This window comes from Colletotrichum graminicola, assembly GCF_000149035.1.
Source record: "Colletotrichum graminicola M1.001 genomic scaffold supercont1.37, whole genome shotgun sequence".
Taxonomy (NCBI): Eukaryota; Fungi; Ascomycota; class Sordariomycetes; order Glomerellales; family Glomerellaceae; genus Colletotrichum; species Colletotrichum graminicola.
In genome coordinates, this window is record NW_007361041.1 from 196,556 (window position 1) to 215,690 (window position 19,135).

General features: G+C 55.2%; 3 protein-coding genes across 3 annotated transcripts in view; 1 reads left to right on the forward strand and 2 right to left on the reverse strand.

Annotated features, from left to right (window-relative positions):
• Positions 1 to 1,561: 1,561 nt before the first annotated feature.
• GLRG_08224 (uncharacterized protein) lies at positions 1,562 to 2,837 on the forward strand (the record flags this gene model as incomplete). The annotated part of the gene is made up of 5 exons (XM_008098909.1): positions 1,562 to 1,789; positions 1,845 to 2,170; positions 2,227 to 2,474; positions 2,534 to 2,685; positions 2,763 to 2,837. 5 exons carry the CDS (start codon positions 1,562 to 1,564, stop codon positions 2,835 to 2,837), a joined length of 1,029 nt encoding a protein of 342 aa, XP_008097100.1.
• Positions 2,838 to 4,019: 1,182 nt separating this feature from the next.
• Positions 4,020 to 12,161, reverse strand: GLRG_08225 (AMP-binding enzyme; the record flags this gene model as incomplete). The annotated part of the gene is made up of 3 exons (XM_008098910.1): positions 4,020 to 7,968; positions 8,054 to 9,171; positions 9,222 to 12,161. The coding sequence occupies 3 exons, from the start codon at positions 12,159 to 12,161 to the stop codon at positions 4,020 to 4,022; spliced, it is 8,007 nt and encodes a 2,668-aa protein (XP_008097101.1).
• Positions 12,162 to 18,307: 6,146 nt separating this feature from the next.
• The window catches only part of GLRG_08226 (alpha/beta hydrolase fold protein), a gene marked incomplete at both ends in the record, with an annotated part of 1,576 nt that continues 748 nt past the window's right edge, over positions 18,308 to 19,135 (reverse strand). Inside the window, 2 exons of the mRNA XM_008098911.1 lie at positions 18,308 to 18,829; positions 19,025 to 19,108. Coding sequence (XP_008097102.1) covers positions 18,308 to 18,829; positions 19,025 to 19,108 — 606 coding nt within the window. The remainder of the gene's footprint in view (positions 18,830 to 19,024; positions 19,109 to 19,135) is intronic.

A 19,135-nucleotide genomic window follows, 5' to 3' on the forward strand; every position in this document is an offset into this window, starting at 1 on the left:
AGCTATTAGGGAGGAGAGGCTCTGGTATCTTGCAGTGTTCGCCCTTTAGAGCAAGGGACCAAGCTTCTAGGAGTGACCTTTTCGCCATGGCGTCAAATGCCAGGTGTATCCAGTGCAACACGATGACTGTAGAGTCCTTGAATGAGACGATGCAAAGACCTAGCTCGGATCGAACTGAGTAGAGATAGTCATGGAGCCCTCTTGGGGTATTGGGACTGTAAATGAATTCAAGCAAATCGTCAGGGTTTCCTACAACCGCAGGTTTACCATCAGATGGCGGACGGGGAATTCGCGCCCCAGCTGGGTGGTAAGCTATGTCTATGTTGCTATAGTCAACATGATTGTAACTAATAAGTGTCTGGCTGTGCGAAAGTTTTTGAGGTATGTGGTGTTCAAGCTCTCCCCGGTCCTAAATGCACCCGCGTCAGGCAGTGAAGTGGTCCTTGATAGTATCCAGGGGGCCAGGGGTATTGCTTACATTCCTTCGTAGCCTAGCTGCTAGCTTGTTCCAGCCGGGGCGGCGTACTACGTTCTCAAGAGAATCACGGAGCTTTTGTGTCTCAAGTACTTCGGGAAATACAAAAACCGTGTACATGACGAATGCTTTGAAGAGAAAAGTGTCGTCGAAATAACCGACCGGGACGACGCAATCGTTTGGATCGCGCGGTGGCGTCGGCGGCGTTATGGAGAAGAACTTCATCATCATGCGGTTGCACAAGAACAACCAAGCGGTGAGAGAAGACAAGGAAGTACATAGTAGTAAAGCTGTACAGAAGGGATAACGCTTGCTTTTCCTTTTCCTTTAATATGTTTTTCTCCCCTAATGTGACTACGGGGCAAAACCCGGGTTTCCGGATACAACAACATGACAAGGGGCGGCACGCGGGTTCCCTCACAAGCCTGGCCGGTTTTACCGTCACCAAGAGAAAAATGCGAAAGCAGACGTTTTTATTGGAACCCGTGTGGGTGCCACCTGTCAAAACCCCAGCAACCCCTTAACTAGGCTATGAGAATTCTCCACCCGAGTGACAGGGCTTTGAATTCATTCGCAAGTACGGATATCAAGCACGCCCATACTGTGTAGTTGTGACCCACGTACGAGAGACTCTCGCGGGCCAGAATTATGATAGATGTGCACACGAACCTCATAGTACCGTCGCTGGGATAATGAAGAAAAGCACGGCCACATTTACCTGACGAGGCTTAAACTTTGGCCCGAAACCTCGGTAGGTCGTCGGAGTTGCAGACTCTCATCCGGGTCTGGTCTGCCACGGAGTACAACTTCAGGAGACGAAGTCCGAGCTGGCAGGGTGCCCTTTTTGCCGTCACATTGCTAATCAATCGGGCCAGCCAAAATCTTATCCGAGATTAGCAACGACATTGGTGCACTCGGCAGATAGGCCCCACGACAGACCTGGCGTCGCAGTTAACCGACCGCCGGCATTGCAGGGCCTGCCCGTCTTGGATGTATACTTTGAGCTGTTCTCCCTTCTATCGATCCTTCGAACCATTTCGTGTCATTTGTTGCAGCCTCCATAACGACGTCGGCCCGCAGCCGAAAATGAAACTGCTCGTTTCTCGGAGCCAAGAGGGCGAGCGCATGTCAGAGGTCGCCCGCGGGCTCCCACAGCTTCCGGCCAGCGGCCTCTCGACGACGATTCAGGTCGTAACAGGCGTTCTGGTGGTCTTTTCCACCCTCGTGGTCGGTCTTCGCGTCTACGTGAGGTTCAGGCTGTCGGAATCGAAAAAGATATGGGGCTGGGACGACGTTTTTGCCGTTCTTGGGTGGGTATGTTGCCGTTGCCATGCCCCTCGCCTATTGCGTCTTTGTCTGACCAGAGCAGGTTTTTTTCTTGCCATCAGTTGCCTTTATCCTCATCGCGACGTGTTATGGGCTTGGCGCACACGATGCCCAAATCCCCGAAGGACAGCTTGTCTACTACCAAATCAAGGTTAAGGAAGACATGTTTTGGTGCGAAGTCGTATACTTCACCTCGACTGTCATGACCAAGCTCTCCATGTCCATTATGATTGTGCGGTTGAGCACTACCAGAATATATGCGTACATTATCTGGGGGAGTATGGCTTTGCTAGCTGTTAACTTGATTGTCTGTATGGCTATCTGGTTAGGGAGCTGTTCTCCTGTACCAGCTCTATGGAATGAGAACCTGTATGTCTCCTCGCGCCTATGTATGCTTACTGAAAGTCTAACTAACAGTGATACAGTGGCTACTGCCGTCTTCGTAACGGATGGATACTTGCTGCTTACATTGGCACTGTCGTCCTGGCTATTGTGGACTGGACATGCGCAATAACGCCATTCTTCCTCATCCGGGGCCTACAAATGCCAAAACGTCGTAAGATTTCGTTACAAATCATACTCAGCTTGGGCATCATTGGCAGTATTGCCGGCCTAGTCCGCTTAGGATACTACTATTCATACGATACCAAAACATATCCGAACGAGTCTCTTTGTAAGTAGTGCATTCGCCGTTATCTGTTCTCAGCCTGTATGCTTATATCAAGCACATAGATAATTGGGGACAGTCAGTCTTATGGTCGGTCCTGGAGGGCGGCTTAGGAGTAATGACCTGCTCTATGCCACCACTTCGCAAACTCGCTAGCACCTACTTCCGTGGATCCACTAGCGAAAATAGCAAAAAGTCATCGGGGAACACTGCCGTGGTGAGTAACTGAAAACACCTGGATAGCTCATGTTCAGAATCAACATTGTGCTGACTAGATCGGTTGCCTCTTCTCAGGACAACACTGAACTTCGAACGGTTAGACTGTCGTGTAACGGAGGAAAGTGGAACCAACTGCCTAGTCACCCCTAATAACATACCATTCCGCCAGTCCGGGCAACTTGAAATACGCCATGCCAAACAAGAGGCTTATTATTCCTTGCAATAGAGAAAACTGTTGTTTTATCCGGGTGGTGTACCGACAATGACAGTTCATACGGGGATAGATATCTGTGACGGCCTCGTTGCAAACATCCCGCACCTCCGCTTTTGATGTGTTTGCAAGGGGGGCCCATGACCCAAACAAGTTCGGGATAGAGCCTTTGTAGGCCGTTCAAGAGGTTGGTCGTCACTATTTCTGGCTCAATAGATTAACGAAAAACGCGTACGACCAAAACGGGACGGGAAGGCCTTACCCGACCCCAAACCCTGCATGTCCGATGAGAGATTGACAGCTCTCCGGTACGTTCAACGATGACAGCTGGCCGCACGGCTTCCACGCGATGGCTATTCTGGTAGCTTGTATGCATTACTCGGAGACGACTCCATTGCAGGATCCGTTGGTATCTTGCTTCAGCTTCCCCGGTTTCTCCACTGTCTAGCTATTGCAGAACCAGGCGAATGAGCACATCTCGTGACGATTGTACACGCTGGTCGTCATGCTCGATTCCCCCAACACGTTTCCGGGCCTCCAAGAGTGATCGGGACGGGTTCGCAACCGACTGCGGATAGCCACGTGCAACCTCTACCGAGACGTTGGTTGCGACGGCTATGTTTCACTGTGCTTCATCCGATTCCGGCATACCAACTGGGGTTCGGGTAAGGAGTAATCAGGGGAGCTTCTGAGATAATGCCATAGTGTTTAACTCTAAATAACGCAAAAACACATTTTAGAGACTTATTGTTACTCCATCTCGGCTAGAGTTGTTCGAGGGGAACCACTGCTCTAAGCTATGCCGTTTGTGACATCCTGATCACTCGCAGCCGGGTTTTCTACATGGCTATACATCGTCTCGTATATATATTATTTCAGGCTAATAACACCCACCGTCTTGAATGCTTGTTGAACTAGCGTGCAAGCCACCCTTGAGACCGGAGGAGTAGAACCAAACGATGCTGAAGTACTTTACGTTTATTGGATATCATCATGTCATGCCACAGCTGCAGTCTTCTAGTAATGAACAGAAGACATAGCATCAAAAGAAAAGAAAGGAAAAGCCAAACAACCACCAGCCGCTGAACAACCATTCCTCAAGTTTACAAATTACACATCACTCAGTGATGTCCCAATCTCGGCCCAGAGACACCCACGGGACTAACGAGACTGATCCGGTGCAAAACGCTGCCTGCCTTCCTCCGCAGCCTGCTCTCCCTCATGGGCGTTGGGACAATGTCCTCGCGCAACGGACTCACCACGTCCCCGCCCTCTTCCTTCCTCTCCGCGCTCGCTCGTCGAACCTCGGTTTCCTCCTCTGTACGGCTACTCCCCGTCGTCATGCTCTCCATGCTCCTCCCGTCATGCTCGACGGCAAGACTCGGTCTCGCTCTCCAGCGCTCCTCCGACCCCATGGGTGACGTAGGGTTCGCCGAGTGGAAGTCGCCCGAGCCAGCGCCTTCTGCGATTGGGTGCATCGACGGGGCCGGCTGCTGTATATTGAGGCCCTTGAGCGCCTCCACGGAGATCGACGAGCTGGCGCTGGCGCTGCTCAGATTACGCTCGTGAGACGCCTTCTCTCCGGCGACCGTCGTGCTCAGCCTCTTCAGCCCACGACCCCACGAAGGGTGTGACTTGGGCGAGAGCACCTCGATGAATGTCCTCCTCTTGGCGTCGCGCATCTTGCGGGCCACGAGCTCACATTGTTCCGCCATCGTCGGGTGCGCCATGATCTCCTCCATCGAGACGGTCAGGCTGTGGGACCCGGGGATGCCCAGCTTGGGAAGCTGCTGTGTCAGCGCTTCGGCGAGCAGCGAGGCGGAGATCATGCTGCCCCAGAGGTCGTAGAACGCCGCATTGTGAAGCTGCGCCTTGGGGACGCCGAGGGAACGCGGGTTCAGGACCTTTGTCCAGACTCTGGAGATGGCTTCCTGGATGGCGGTCCGGTGGCTTTCGGACAAGGTGGCGGCGACGGCCGTGGGTTTTGCTTCCATTTGTAGCTGGGGCAACGGTATCTGAGCCGCGACGTCGCAGTAGTCGACGGACGAGGGTATCAACGGATGGAGCATGGACACCGATGTGAGAAGCTCAATATTGGAGCAGAGAGCTTTGAGTGTCTCGTTGGCGAATAGACCAGGCATGCGGTTCTCGCAGAACGTCAGAGATATCTCGCCGCTGCTAGAGTCTTGCTGGGTGGAGATGACGTGAAGGTCGTAGACGTCTCTGCTAATCGGCTGTTGGATGTTGAACTTGCACTTGATGGTGCCGATATTGAAAACTGCTGCTTCCTTGGCGGCATCCTGGTGACGGTGTTCAACAACCGTGCTGAAGCGCGTCCAGTATGGGAGCTTGGTACATTTCTCGACAATCTCAAGCCAGCCCATGTTCTCGAAGGGAATGCTCGAGATACGCTGGCTGTGGACGTACTTGAGCAGCTCAAGGGGGCTGCTCAACGTGTCCGCGAATTGGACGCGGACAGGAATGGCATTGGACACGGGCCCGAGGGTGCCTGAGATGTCCGAGCCGTCAGCCAGTCTCAGATGCCTTCCCTCAACGATCTCGCCAAAGAAAACATCGCCCGATCCGGAGAGTGTTGCGAGCGTCATGGCCCAAGCCGACTTGACGACGGTGTCGAAGGAGATGCCGATGTTGGCCAGGGACATTACCGAGACGGTTTTGGATATGGTCTTGACGTTCGTGCTCATTGCCGGCGGCTTGCTGTGGGCAATGACCTGGGTCATCTTTGCCCCATTCAGCAAGGAAGTCCAGTGTTCCTTTGCGCCGTTGTTGTGAGCAAGCTGCACCGAGCGAGCAAAGTCGAAGTAGGTCGCTCTCTTGGGAGGGCAAGATGGAGCGATGTAAATGCTCTTCAGGTGATGCAGCAGAAGAGAGATGGAAGCGCCGTCGTACTGGGCCCCGGATAGTCGTAGGACGAGATTAGACTGCTTGCCAGCGTCGATGAAGAAGAACTTTGTCATTGGGACCTCGAGATCGAAGGAGCCAGTCTGATCCCTCTTGATTATCTTTTCCGTCATCGTCGAGACCCTCCAGTTTGGGACCTCGACCCTCTTGAACTCGGGGGTGAAGGACTTCAGCGCGACTTGGTACACCTTTCTCCCATGGGTGACGAATGCGGTTCGCAGGATGGGGTGGATCCTTGCCAGGCACATGCAGACGGCTTCGAGCTTCTTGGTTTGGACCGGCCCGGTGAAGCTGAACGTAAAGTACGTGAGGCTCGAGCTTCCCTTCAGCAAGCCGGCTTCGAGAAACTTTAGCTGAGACGCCGCGGCTTCCGCAACATCGTCGATGGCTTCGGGCTCGACCTTCAATTTTGGAGCAATGACATCCTGTATGAACTGCTCGTCAAGAAGCGATTCCGTTGAAGATCTCACGGATGAAGCTGACGGCTCAGGCTCCACGGCCGCCTCGAGCGCGTGATCTGAGCTCATTGTGATGCTTTGGCAGAGCTCGGTCAGGGTGGCGCCGCGCAGGACGTCAAGTAGGGAAATGATGAGTCCTTGCTTCCGACACGCAACAACGAGCTGACCGGCAAGGAAACCCTGGCCGCCAAGCATCGAGAAACTCTGGTTGCCGCGGATGCTTGAAGGGTGGGTTCCCAGAAGGGACGCCCAGATCGATTGCATTCGCTCCTCGACCTTGGTCAGGGGAAGGGGCTTGATTCCGACTGAGCGGACTTCTTCGGGCGATGCAACCGTGGAGAGGGCCTGCAGCTGCTCATGCGACAACCACCCGACCATCTTTTGGAGCTTGCGACGGTTGACCTTGAGAGAGGGTGTGACGGGGAGATGCTTTACGGGAACGAAGATGGTCGGCATCATGTGTGACGGCATGCCAGTGCCCAAGGATGATTCGATGAGCTTCTTGGCGATGTACGTGCGCTCCCGGGTGGTGATTGTGATCCTAGTGAGGTCTTCGGAGCCCTCGAAGAGGTTTTCGCCGAGCTCCACAAACGCTGCAAGGGAGGGCTGCGCATCGCGGCTGATGATGGATTCAATGGCGAGGTCGAGGCCTTGGCCCAGACACCGTCGGAGTCTCTGTTCGATCTCGGTCACCGGGACGACTCGCCCGTTGCTCTCGACAGCGTCACGGCCGCTGGACACGAAGTCAAGCAAGCCGTCCTCCATGTACCGAACAAGATGGCCTGTCTTGAAGTAGCGTGTTGTGGGCTTGCCATCCTCGAGTGAAAAGTCCGAGTCTTGAGGCAGATGTGACAGTGACTGGCCGGGAACGAAGTGGTGCGCAAGGGTTGGGCTTTCGATAATGAGCTCGCCAAGGGCGCCAATCGGCATCAGCTTGCCGTGGTCTTCGGGGTTGACGATCCAAAATCTTCCGAGAAACGGAGGCGCGACGCGCGAGAGATCCGAAGGCTTCGTGACCTCCAGAACAGAGACTCCGAGAGGACAGGTGTCGGGAGCACCGTAAGCCAGAAGGACCTTCGTCTTCGCCATCCAAGGGGCACAGGTATCCTCGTCCAAGCGACGCGTCCTGAAGCAGACAGTCTTTAGGCTCGGGATGGCGGCTGGCGTCATCTTCCGCGCCAACACAGGCGTCATATAGGTCCAGTTGACATCCATCCTGCAAGCAGCGCCGACGATGTCGCTCGTCGTCTCAACGGATGATGGGATGCATACACATCCGCCGTGGACCAGGGTCGAAAGTAACTCGACCAGGGCAGTGTCGACATTGAGGGAAGACAGTTGCATGACGCGGCTGTCCCTGTTGAGGTTCAGAGCCCGGCCTTGCGTGAGGAATGCCGAAGACAGAGCTGCGTGGTGGAAAATGATACCCTTTGCATCTTTCCCACGCGACGAACGAGGCGATAGAAGCATGCAGGCGGCGTCGTCGGGTGCTGCCATGGGCAAAGGCGCCTGCGGGGGGAAGTTTACCTCAAAGAGAGAGTCGTCAACCACGATCACTCCCTCGACGATGAACTCGAGACTTTTCCAGCCCAAGTCGGTTGCGACGACAATCTTGGGCGCGAGCTGGCGGATGAACGTCTCTACATTGGCTCGATCCTCTGCATCGATGGGCACAAAGCAGCCTCCGGCTCTAGAATAGTGTTAGTGTACGAAGAGGAACGATGGCTGTGATGAGAACTTGCTTCAATACAGCCAGGACGCTGATCACCGCCCACTTGTTCTTGTCGAGAATCACGGGGACAGCAACGCCGGGTCGGACTCCCCATTGAACAAGGAAGGTCGCCAGTCGGGAAACAAGTCGGCAGACCTGTCGATATGTGAGCCCGCCGTCCCAGGCGCATATAGCTGGTGAATCCGGAGTCCGCCTGCCCTGCTGCGATACCAATGCATGGACACACGCATGTGCAGGTTCATTGCCACTGTCCACCTCCCAGTCGCTGATCAGTAGCTGGGCGTAATCCCTGTCGGTGAAGAGGTTAATCGATCCAAGAGTTTCCTCGGCGGGGCTTCCAATAATAGACAGGACAGCACGTCCGAATGTGTTTGTTAGATTCTCTGCCTGGGAAGCAGTCATGAGCCTGTGGGATACTCCGGTAATGAGCTGTCCATTAACGAGGGTCAACGAGAAGGTAACATCGAAATCGGGGGCGTTGAAGGCCTGGATGCACGATAGTCTCATGGGCATGCGCGTGGAGCTGAACCTGCTCTTCAGCTCGTGTGGTTCTTCCTGGTAGGACAAGCAGGTGTTGAAGAGACTGTCGCCCTTGAGGCCGAGAGCGTGCCGGATTTCCGAAATCGGCACGCTCTGGTGCGGACGGCAGGCCGCAGCGTCGTCTTCAATGCATCTCAGAACCGAGGCAATGGATTTGTGGTTCTCGAGTCCGACTGAGCATGTCGTGGTGTTCTCAAAGGCGCCTACCGAGAGCGCCAGTCCTTCCGGCGCGTCTGCGGCATCTCGACCCGAAGAGCGGTAGCCGAAGCAGACTTGATCGGAGCCGGTGAATGCGCGTAGGGCAAGGGCCCACGCCATTTGCATGAGGGCTGACCGACTGACATCCTGGGACCGACAGAACTCGTCAATCTGAGCCATTGGCAGCTCGGTACGGAAGTTGGTGTGCCGCATGGCGGCGTCGTTGAGCGTCATCAGACGTGGGAACAGGCAGGGATTCGTGTCCTGGAGGCGACCGAGCCAGAAATTAAGACTGTTTTCTTGCCGGGCATTGGATATGTACTGGATGCAAGCGGCATGTGAAGGGTCGAGCACCTTCAAGCAAGCTTTGCTCGAGTTGTACATCCTCTTCAAGTCCCAGACAATGTTTTGGAGACTCAGAGCCTGTTGAAACATTAGCGAATCCGGGCCACAACGGGAAACTTCCAACTTACATCACAGAGCGCATGGCTGATATCGAGCCGCAGGAAAGTGCTCGCATGCGACTTGCACACTGAAACCCGATGGCGCGGGTTGTAGGGTGTCGGACTCATCGGCGGCAGCGCGTTAAGAACAGCCACAGGGTCTGTTCCCGCCTCGGCGTCGACGAAAAGCATGTTGGGCGAGCACCGCCTCAGCACGACTTGATCAAAAAGGCCGTCCTCGGATATGCTGTCGATGAAGACGGTCCTCAGAGCTGGGTACTTAGCAACGATCTGCTGCCAGATGGTGCAGATTTGCGCTTGGTCAGCCACAACACCGTTTGGGGATGCGAGCTCGTAGACGGCGTGGCTATGGCAGATCCCAATGTCCTGTGTCTGGCTGATGAGAATCTCTTGCTGCAATGCCGTGACGGGCATGACGTCCTCGATGTCCTTGGCGCTGGAAAGCCCCAAGGCCACGAGTCGGTCGGTATTGAGCTTCGCAAGACCCTCGTAGCTCGTGTTGAGCATCGGGACGTCGGACAGAGTGAGTTCTTGGCCCCGGTATCGTAGCCTCCCAATGGCCTCGTATAGGAGATGCTCATACGCCTGGACCCACTCGGTGATCTTCTCCTGGTGCTTGGAGTTGCGGTTGTAGACAATTTGGATCGAGGCAGAACCCTGATCGACCATGGCGGATACCTCGAACAGAGCAATTCTGGACACTTCTGAACCAATGTCGGCGGCTTCTGTTGACCTTAGCCTCCCGGGGATCGTGACCTGCTCGAGGACGCCTTTCTCTCGTTCGATTTGTTGGACGGAGCCGGCGTACGTAAACATTATCTCCAATGGCCAGCCCTCGTCGCTTCTCGTCGCTGCTTCGGGCCCGAAATACCTCGACCCAAAGTAGCACCATCCGCGGCGGGGAATCGATCGCCTCGTGTCCTTCATCTTGCGCAATACGTGTAGGAAGTCGTCGGCCAAATCGATTGGCATCGTGACGGGGCAAAGCGAGGTGAACCAGCCGACCGTTTCTGTGATGTCCATGTCCTGGCTCCATGGCTCTCTGCCGTGTTCCTGGCTCCAAATCACGGGGGCCGGGCGGTCGTGGAAAGTCTGGCTGAATGAGAGGAGGAGAGCTGCCATGTAGATGTCCGACATGTCAGTCTTGAAGACCTGGTTGCATGCTGTGTGTAAGATCGAGGTCAACGCCGGGCTGAGGGTGAAGCTAGCGACCGAGATTTCGCCATAGGTGTTGTGTGAATCATCGAGGCCCCAGTAGTTGTACTCTCCACTGGGTAGTTGAAACGGCATCACAAGCTCCTCTGGGTTGTTGATGATGTACTCTTCCTGCAGCTCGTTCCATCTTTGAAAGGGCATGGAGCGCTCAGAAAACAGCGTGCCCTCTCGTAGCAGTTCATCGAGGTCATGGAGGATAATTCGCCATGACATCATGTCCACAACGAGATGATGCGCCAAGAGATAGACTAATTGTTGTCCGTCGTGAGTCCGAAAGTGGTCGACTGCAAACACCGGCCCAGACTCGATGTTGATGGTGGCTTGTGACTGCGCGACGATGCCCATGACCTCTTCGGTCGTGCTGACTGAATGATAGCGGAACCCGTACGACCCGTCCACTTTGGGTACGATCCGCTGGGTCCAGCCGTCAGTCTCAGGCTTGAATCGCGCGCGCAGCATGGAGTGGTGACCGACAATCGTCGAGATGGCGGCGTGGATGTTCTCCAACGTTGCGTTGTTCTTGACCCGGAGGAGGAGACTCTGGTTGAAACGGTAACCGGTGCTGGAAGCCATGCGCTGCTCGATGCGGCCACCCATGCCGGTGTCAAAGTACATCTGCTGTATCGGCGACAGCTTGAAGCCTTCAACGGATTCTTCACTCCAGGTATCGGATCTCTGGCTTTTTCGGTAGGCGAGTGATGCTAGCTGACCGAGGGTCGGACACTTCTGGATGTCTTCTGGTCTTACGATAATGGACTCTGTCCTACATGCGGAGACGAGCATCATGGCGGAAATGTCATCGCCCCCGAGTTGGCTGAAGGAGAAATTCATGCCGATCTGTCTCAGAGGCAACCGGAGGACGTTGGCGACATTCTTTTGTAAAACCCGCTCCATCTCGGTCAATGGCTCCTGGAAGAGCTCATTGGATTCGAGGCTCGAGATTTGGTGATACATGTCTTCATTGATGTTCTGGATCCATGTCTGGAGCCGCCTCCGGTCGACGGAGCCCTCTCCGTTTGAAGGCATCTGGTCAAGTACGATCCATGAATTTGGTACGGTATGGGCTCCTCCGGATGTCTCGAGAGCCAGTCGGACTGCTGCGACCTGACTCCCGGCAAAGTGCATCTGCGATTGGGGAATGAGACGGATGCTGGACAGGCTGGATTGCGAGACCCGGCCCGAAGCCAACGTGACGAAAGCCACGAGCTTGTCCTCCAAGTATCCCGCCTTTGGCCTGATGACTGCGGCGGTCCTTACCTGCGGCGTGGACTGGATGAACTGTTCGATTTCAAAATGGGGTGCCTTTACCGGTGGTGAGTCGACGCTGTTGGAGGACGACTCGCACGATGATGTAGAGTATGCGCTGTTTCGTCTGGGACTTGAGCTGAAGACATCGGAGGGAGAGGCACTGTCTTCTTCAGAGTCCTTGGACACAGGCGCGGCCTGAACCAAGGGGGTAATGCAGGTCTGAAGCTCCGCCAATGTGTGGCAGCGGAGAATGTCGCCCGTCCTCACATCGAGTCCGAGGCTCATGCACGTTTTCCTTAGGGCGATAGCGGAAGGTCTATCGCCACCAAGGTCAGAGAAGGAGTCGAATAACTCTATACTGTTTTTCGGCAAACTTAATACGAGGGCAATTGCCGAGATGAGTCTGTCATCGGCAGATTGTGTGAGGAATGGCGCCATGGAGGTGTCGATTCTAGGAAGAAGTTTTGCGCTGGCCGAGTTGGCCATATTGGTTGATTGGTTGTAAGTACGCTCGGTCCAGTCTCAAGAAGGGTACTCCGTAGAGCTATAGGGAACAGGTTCGGGGAGGGGTATCTCAAGAACGCATAAAGGCAAATAGAGAAGACCGAGCGAGAGTGGCCACTTAAACCCGGTTTAGATGCTGCACTCAGGTGAGGGTCAAAGTTAATGGTGTTGGTCGGACGAGATGAATAGTCTTGGCCTTGGGGGCGTCAGGTTTGGGGGGGAGGGAAGGGGGGGCTGTTTGTTGAAGTGCGTCTTGGGTGTAACCGTGATGAAAGGACCTACGGACGACTCGGGGCAACAGATAGACGAGATGGTCCCAGTTCAAGGCAAGAGGAATGAAAGAGAAGTCGGGGGGAGTGTGGAAGAGGGCAGCGGTGAGTGTAAAATAATGCGAGGCCAGCTTTTCTGGCGGTTCTATTCATCCTTTGAATCCTTCCTCCTCTCTCGAGGAAGCGAATAGTAAGACCATCAACAGGACAAAGGATAATAAGCTATGGGTTGGCAAACAGGCGGAGTACCTGGTATTACTACACAGTGGGACAAGGTATGGCTCGCAACGACCAGGTGCCAGCATCATAAAGGTGTGTAGGTAGGTGGGTAGGTAGGTACAGTATCCGTACCTAGGTAGGTATGTAGGTCAATCCTTCATGGCCCCGGCCCCTTTTTACGTTCTGGGGTCCAGGATGGAGGGCAGTAAGTAGGTGGGTTGGGTGGTGCGGAGCCCTCGAGTGACTGACTAACAGGACTAAAGTCTGGATGACGGACGACAAGTAGCCCGGTTGTGAGCCGTGTAGGACCAGCCAGGCATCCGTGATGAAGAATTACCTACCAACGCGTAGACTCTCTGTCCCACAGGTGATGGGTAGGCAGGTAATAGATGTCCGTATGGTGAACGTTGGTGGAATCGCGCCTGCTTAGCCCCATGATGCTCGGCCTGTTTCACAGGACAGAGAACACTGTATGTACTATGTACTATGTGAGTCGTGCTAGAGGCCCACGTTGCCGCTGCATCGGTTTGTGGTGTATCCCCAACGGGTGCGCAGCTAGGCTGAGCCACACGGGGAGAAATGTAGCCGTGGTCACCGACCAACAGGGGAGAGCACGGCAGCGTGGGTGGGCAGGGTTGGTAGCGCAAGGATCCTAGCTCTGCAATACCTACGTCGTAGCTATGTAGAGAGAGACCTTAGTGTAGACCCGGAGCCATGTCGGTACACACCTGTAGGGTGACATTGGGTGTTTGCAGTGGGCGCAAGTGGACAAGAGAGGAGAAGAGATGATCGGGGCGGAAGAAACGAAACAAACAAAAGGGCGGCAAACGCGCGTACGTGTCGTGTTTCTCATGCCAGCCGACTTATTCCCTGTGATCTCTCTCTGATGTCTCTCTCTCACTCTCTCATTCTCAGTCTCACTCTCTCATTCGCAGTCTCACAGTCTCTCTCATTGCCAAGGATCATATATCTCACTCAGTCATTCATACCTGATTGACTATTCTACTTAAGCCTACAGCAGTTCCTCCCAAAGAAAGACATAAAAGAAGGAAAACAACCATCTATATCGGTACAGAGCTGCTTCGTCAGCCACACCGCCCCCCCCGGCAAAGTATCCGATCTGCCGGTGCTGGGTGTTTTGCAATATTTGGCGACATGCGGCATCCGTTCTAAGCGCCCACTGACACCCACAGTGCGGCTATGTTATCGGTGCCTTACCTTAGCGAACGGGGGGGCGGGAGGGGGCTGGGTCCAAGACAGCTGCGCATCTATCCCCCAACTTCATTTGAGGGTAGAATCGTTACGTGGGTGACGTTGACGTTGCCGTCGTCGTCATCGTGCACATCTCGCTTCTTCAGAATAGAAACGGCCCGCAGAATGGTATTCTGCTGTGCACAGGATACTCAGCAGCAGCATCATGCCCCTCCGCCGCGTTGCCCCCCTCCCGCTTCCACGGGGGGAGGGGGGCGCTGGATGGACAAGCAACTAAGTATCATGGTGAAAGCCTGGACTGTGTGATCTGCGTTTCTGCTGGCGTTTTCTCTTCTCGAATTGGTAACCAGTTCTTTTGGAGGCTTCGCCATGACCGGCTGCTTACTTTATTCTTGGGCGAAACTCAAAAACCTCCGGGGCCGTCACCGTCAAGTCAGCAGCCCCCCTCTCCCCGCCGTTGAAACTCGGGACTCGCGTCTTTCCCAACTGGCAGCTAGTCGCCGTTGTTCTCGTCTTGAACTTTGACGATGAGGGCCCATCACAATTTCTCGGCCTCCTCGGTCCCGACTCCGGCAGGCTGAGCATAGTCTTTACTATGGTCAACCTTGAGAACGGGGACATTTGACTTCCGTAGCCGACCCTCATCGGCGCACAATCGGATGAAAGCCTAGGTTTTCAGTCCGTCTCTGTGCAGTAAGCAGTAACGGTCAGAATCCCCCTCATGCCGGGACCAGCCCTGCGGCTGGATGGCAGTGTGTGCGCGAGACCACCAGCACACCATAATCCGCATTTGATAATCACCATTCACACCAGCAGAAAGTTGACCGTTTTCCATGTTTCATTCCTCCCACATCCAGTCTTTCTCGCCGCACCTTCATCCCACCGAGACGTGTGTGGCATACGCGGCAGCAACCCTCCAGCCGTCCCAGAACCGTCTGTCAACGTAACTCCCTTCACATCGGAGCAAACCATGACGGACTCGATTCTGCTTTGAGCTTCAAGGAGGGGAGGATCAGGTACCTTACTTACCACTGTGTGCCGTCGCCAGCCATCACAGAACAGAGACCCCCAAATCATCCTACGGCCCCCCCCCCCCCAAAAAAAAAGCTCCAGCGCAAGCCAGACCATGCGCTCCGTTGGCGGCGGTGGCAAAGGAGAAACGGCTTCCCCCACGAAACATGCAAAGCCCATCTGATCTATCTGACCAAAAGTTTCAGGAACAGACACTCTCGGGGGGGGGGGGGGGGGGGGAGGGTGACTGGGCAGAAGCGCCGACACAGCGTCGCCCTCACGGACCCATTCGACCAGTCTGACACTCCCGTCTCGCCAACCTAGACTCCCGGGCTCTCTCTTTTACTGCACCCAAAGTCCGCTAAACACGGGACCTCGCAGAACTGCCTGGGGCTTCCCGTCTTCATCGCAAAGGAAGCAGCCCCGGCTACGCGGTTGACCGCGAGCGCGAGGGGGGAGATGGCATAGTATTGATAGATGGGCAATCTCTAGGCTTGGTCTGGCACCCCGCCAAGAGAAGCACGGAGCGCGGAGCGCGGTTTCGGTCACGGCCGGCCAACTCTAAGTCGGGCAGCGCAAACAGAAGCAAACAGACAAGCCCGCCTTTGGCACACGTTCGTCACAGAACGGAGAAACTGCCACCCCTACTCTTGGACCCCTCACCCATCTGAAGGGGGCCCAGGTTGAACTAGTCCTAGCTCACACACACTCTCTCTCTCTAGGTATTGTATTCTTGTTTGGTCCGTCTTGTGATTTTCCCCCATGGACATCATGTTTGGATGCCCAGGCCAGTCCGCAAACCCAAAGACTCTGGAGACAGGGCGACGTGTAAGTCGTTTGGCCGTCAGAGGTAGGTGTCCGTATCATCGCAAGCGTCAATCACGTCCCCCCCCTCCCCGTATTCCGCATCCCCCGAAACCCTCCGGCTCGTGGCCCGGCTCCCAGCGGAGGTCCGGCGCGTCCCCCTCCCACGGCCGCAGAGCTTGTCGTCGTGACACCCACCGTCTTTTTTGTTTTGAATAGCCTCACGAAGGGTTTGTTTCCCTAACGGCGGCGTGAATCGCAGCACCATCCAACCTTGTTTTGTTTTTCCGTTTTATATCCTCAATCCGATAAAATCCTTCATGCTACCCCCAATCACAGCGCGCCCACTTCCCGACCTGCAGAAGACATTCATCTACCACCTGCCTAGTCCTTCCCGGCGGCAATCTACACCCACTGTCTTGCCGCTTCACGAAGCCGTAAGCCCTAGTCTCGGACAGGGAGGGGGATGCTCTGTTGCTGAAAGCGCGAGCGATGTAATTGGATAAACAGGGGGGACTAACCGCGGCAAAGAGCGCTTATTGGGGTGGTAGTGTTTAGTTGGTATGCATCCAGCATCCAAATGACTGCCGAAACGAGGCTGCAAGCTGCAGGGGGGGAGGGTTGCCGGCGTAGTCGTCCGCGGTTCTATGTAGCCGGGCAGTGGCGGCAATTTGATATACACTACATGGGCTCCCTGGAAGATGATCGCTGCTCGCGGTCAAGAATTTGGATAGCACCGTCGAGGGAAAGGAGCCGGGCCATCTTAGATTCCTTGGCCCCCCCCCCCCTCGCTGCATCGAGATGTCATCCGGCAGCTCAAAGCTCAGTTTCGTCTTCATCGCCGTTGCCTCGGGGTAGAACCGCAAACGTTGGCAGCATCGCGGTTTCGGAGAGGATGCTGGTGCCTGGAAGAGTTTTGGTCTGTCAGAGATTCCAGAGCACCACGTAGACGCTTGTCGCCATGGCCTGTGTGTAGCTTCACTTCTCCAGCCTTGCCTCTGGCGACCAATCGATGAGGCTATTCTGGTTCCTTCGCCAGAGGAGGTCCACTCGAGCGACAATCGATGGAGCGGTAGGCGGCACAAGTAGTCCAGAAAGGGACACGCTGAGGTTACACATGCTATCTTCATTGACTTGGACAATTGTCATCAGTTGGTCGGTTTCTATGTTGCGTGTAGCTGTGATATATGACCACACGCTACAACGACGGTGGGGAATCTCAAGGTCAATCTCGGCCTTCTGGGTTTGGCTATCCTTCACCGCCGATTCGCATGGTTCGTCACGTATTCATAGTGGAGTATGGTTTTTTTTTTTTGAATGGTTTTTTTCAGTACCAAGTCCGGTCGAGTCGATTTTCAGACTGACCTGCTCAAAGACCGATAGATATGTTTGTCCCCTTGTGTGACTTGTGTAACAACCTCGCATGCTCAACAGGGGGGGCCAGGGACGTAGCTTCTTTGTCAGTGCTTCCCCCATTCATCTCCGTAGTCCACCAAGATCAAACCTCGATGACAGACTTGTTCGTATGTCCTGTCCCACTGGGTGTTTATATTGATCGGAAACACCTAACGAAGAAGAGGCAAGTGGAAGGCCTCATAGACGAACTAGTAACCTCTATCTAGAAGCTCAGAGCGCTTAGGGATGGGCTTGACTTTGCCTCCTCATATTCATCCAAACCGACGGGTATCTATTCCGTCCGCCATTGATGTTGCGCAAAGACCTATTTACTGCCTATTGAGTCGAAGTCACTCTTACTGCAGCGTCTTCAGTTGTCCACCTTGCGGCGTCCTTGTGTGATACCACCAACTTCAGCCCGAGACACGAGGGTTTACATTAGAGGAACTCGGGGCATTAGTTCGGCTTTCACGCCGAAAGGCGACTTGAACCAACTGTTAAATCGCTCAATGCCTGTCAGTGGTGCTGTGGAAACCAACATCAACAGTTCTCACAGATAGGTGTTTACACCTCGGCTGTAGAGAACACGGAGGACATTAGTATGTTCGTATCATATGATTGATCCCGAAGCTGCAACAACCATCCGCAAAAACTCACAGCGAGGCCGAGCCCAGGACCACCCAATTCCACATCTGCCAACCCTGACATCTCGGGATACACCAGATCGACCCCTGTACCAACGGCATCGACTGCAAACATCGAGACAGCCCGCTGAGGAACAGCCCGATACCCTGACGAAGAATGCCGTCTGCCCTCGGGTCGTATAGGGGGCTGGCCGCCTTGGCCCAACCGCCAGACCCCACGACCGCAAAGCGGCCAACACGGCACCGCCACTTTCGGCATATTTCCCTCGTATTGCCAATCAATAAAGAGTCCATTTGTCGGGCTTTCCTATCAGGCTTCCCCTACAACGGGGGGGGGGCACTGGTCTGCAAGAATTGATAGTGTTATTGTTGTGTGAAATCAACCTCGGCGCAAAAACCTGCTCCAACATGTATAATCTATATCCCGTTACCAACCTTGCCGTTCAACGCCTCTCGAATCCAACCTCATAGATCCCGTCCCGTGTCACGACGCCCTCGGACCACACACACACACACACACACACACACACACACACACACAATCCCATTTCCAGCATGTTCATCGTATCCAGCCTCACTTCCACGCCGTCCTCCTCAGCCACTCTCCCACGACCCCCATGACCTTGACGGCCTTTGCGTTGCCGTCCCTGGTGCTCGCGGGGTCCATCTGCGCGGCGCCCATCTCGTGCATGTCGAAGGCGTGGACCACGTCCGGCACGAGCAGCCACTTGACGCTGCCCCGCGCGTCCGCCGCCTCCCACGCGAACCTCTCGTCCTCCAGCTCGAGCTCCTGCGGCTCCCGCCCGGCCCCCGCCGCCGGCTCGGGCCGCCCCACGGCGCCGCCGACGGGGGGCCGCGGCCGCCCGCCCAGCTTGCACGCCAGCTCCCACGCCTCGTAGGCGAGGTAGTCGAGCTCCGCCGCCACGATGCACACGTTGGCCGGCAGCTCTTCGCGCGCCGCGTACAGCGGCGACACAAGCGGGTTCCGCAGGTTCGTCCCGTACGGTATGTAGCTCCAGTCGAACACGTCGGCGAACTCGAGCACAAAGTCCCGCCGGGACCCCCGGATCCCCGGCAGCTTGCCGACCAGCTTACCCTACAGGACATCAAGATTGGGGAGACGTGTCTGCAGTTGATGGTGATGAGAGAACAGTAAGCTCGATCTGCGATCGAAAAGCGGCTTTGTTCATGGTCTGTAATACGACGAATGGCGCAAAACATTGGCCAAGAAGCGGGAGGAACCGGCTTCATAAGGCTGCCGCTTTCGATAAACCGAGCTAGGAGATTACACAGCTCGCCGGCGTGATCGGCACCGCACCGCTGTACCGTGACAGAGTATCGACTGTCGAGACCGCCAGATAAAATATGAGTTTAGCTTTTGAATGCCGTCCACCAAGTGGGC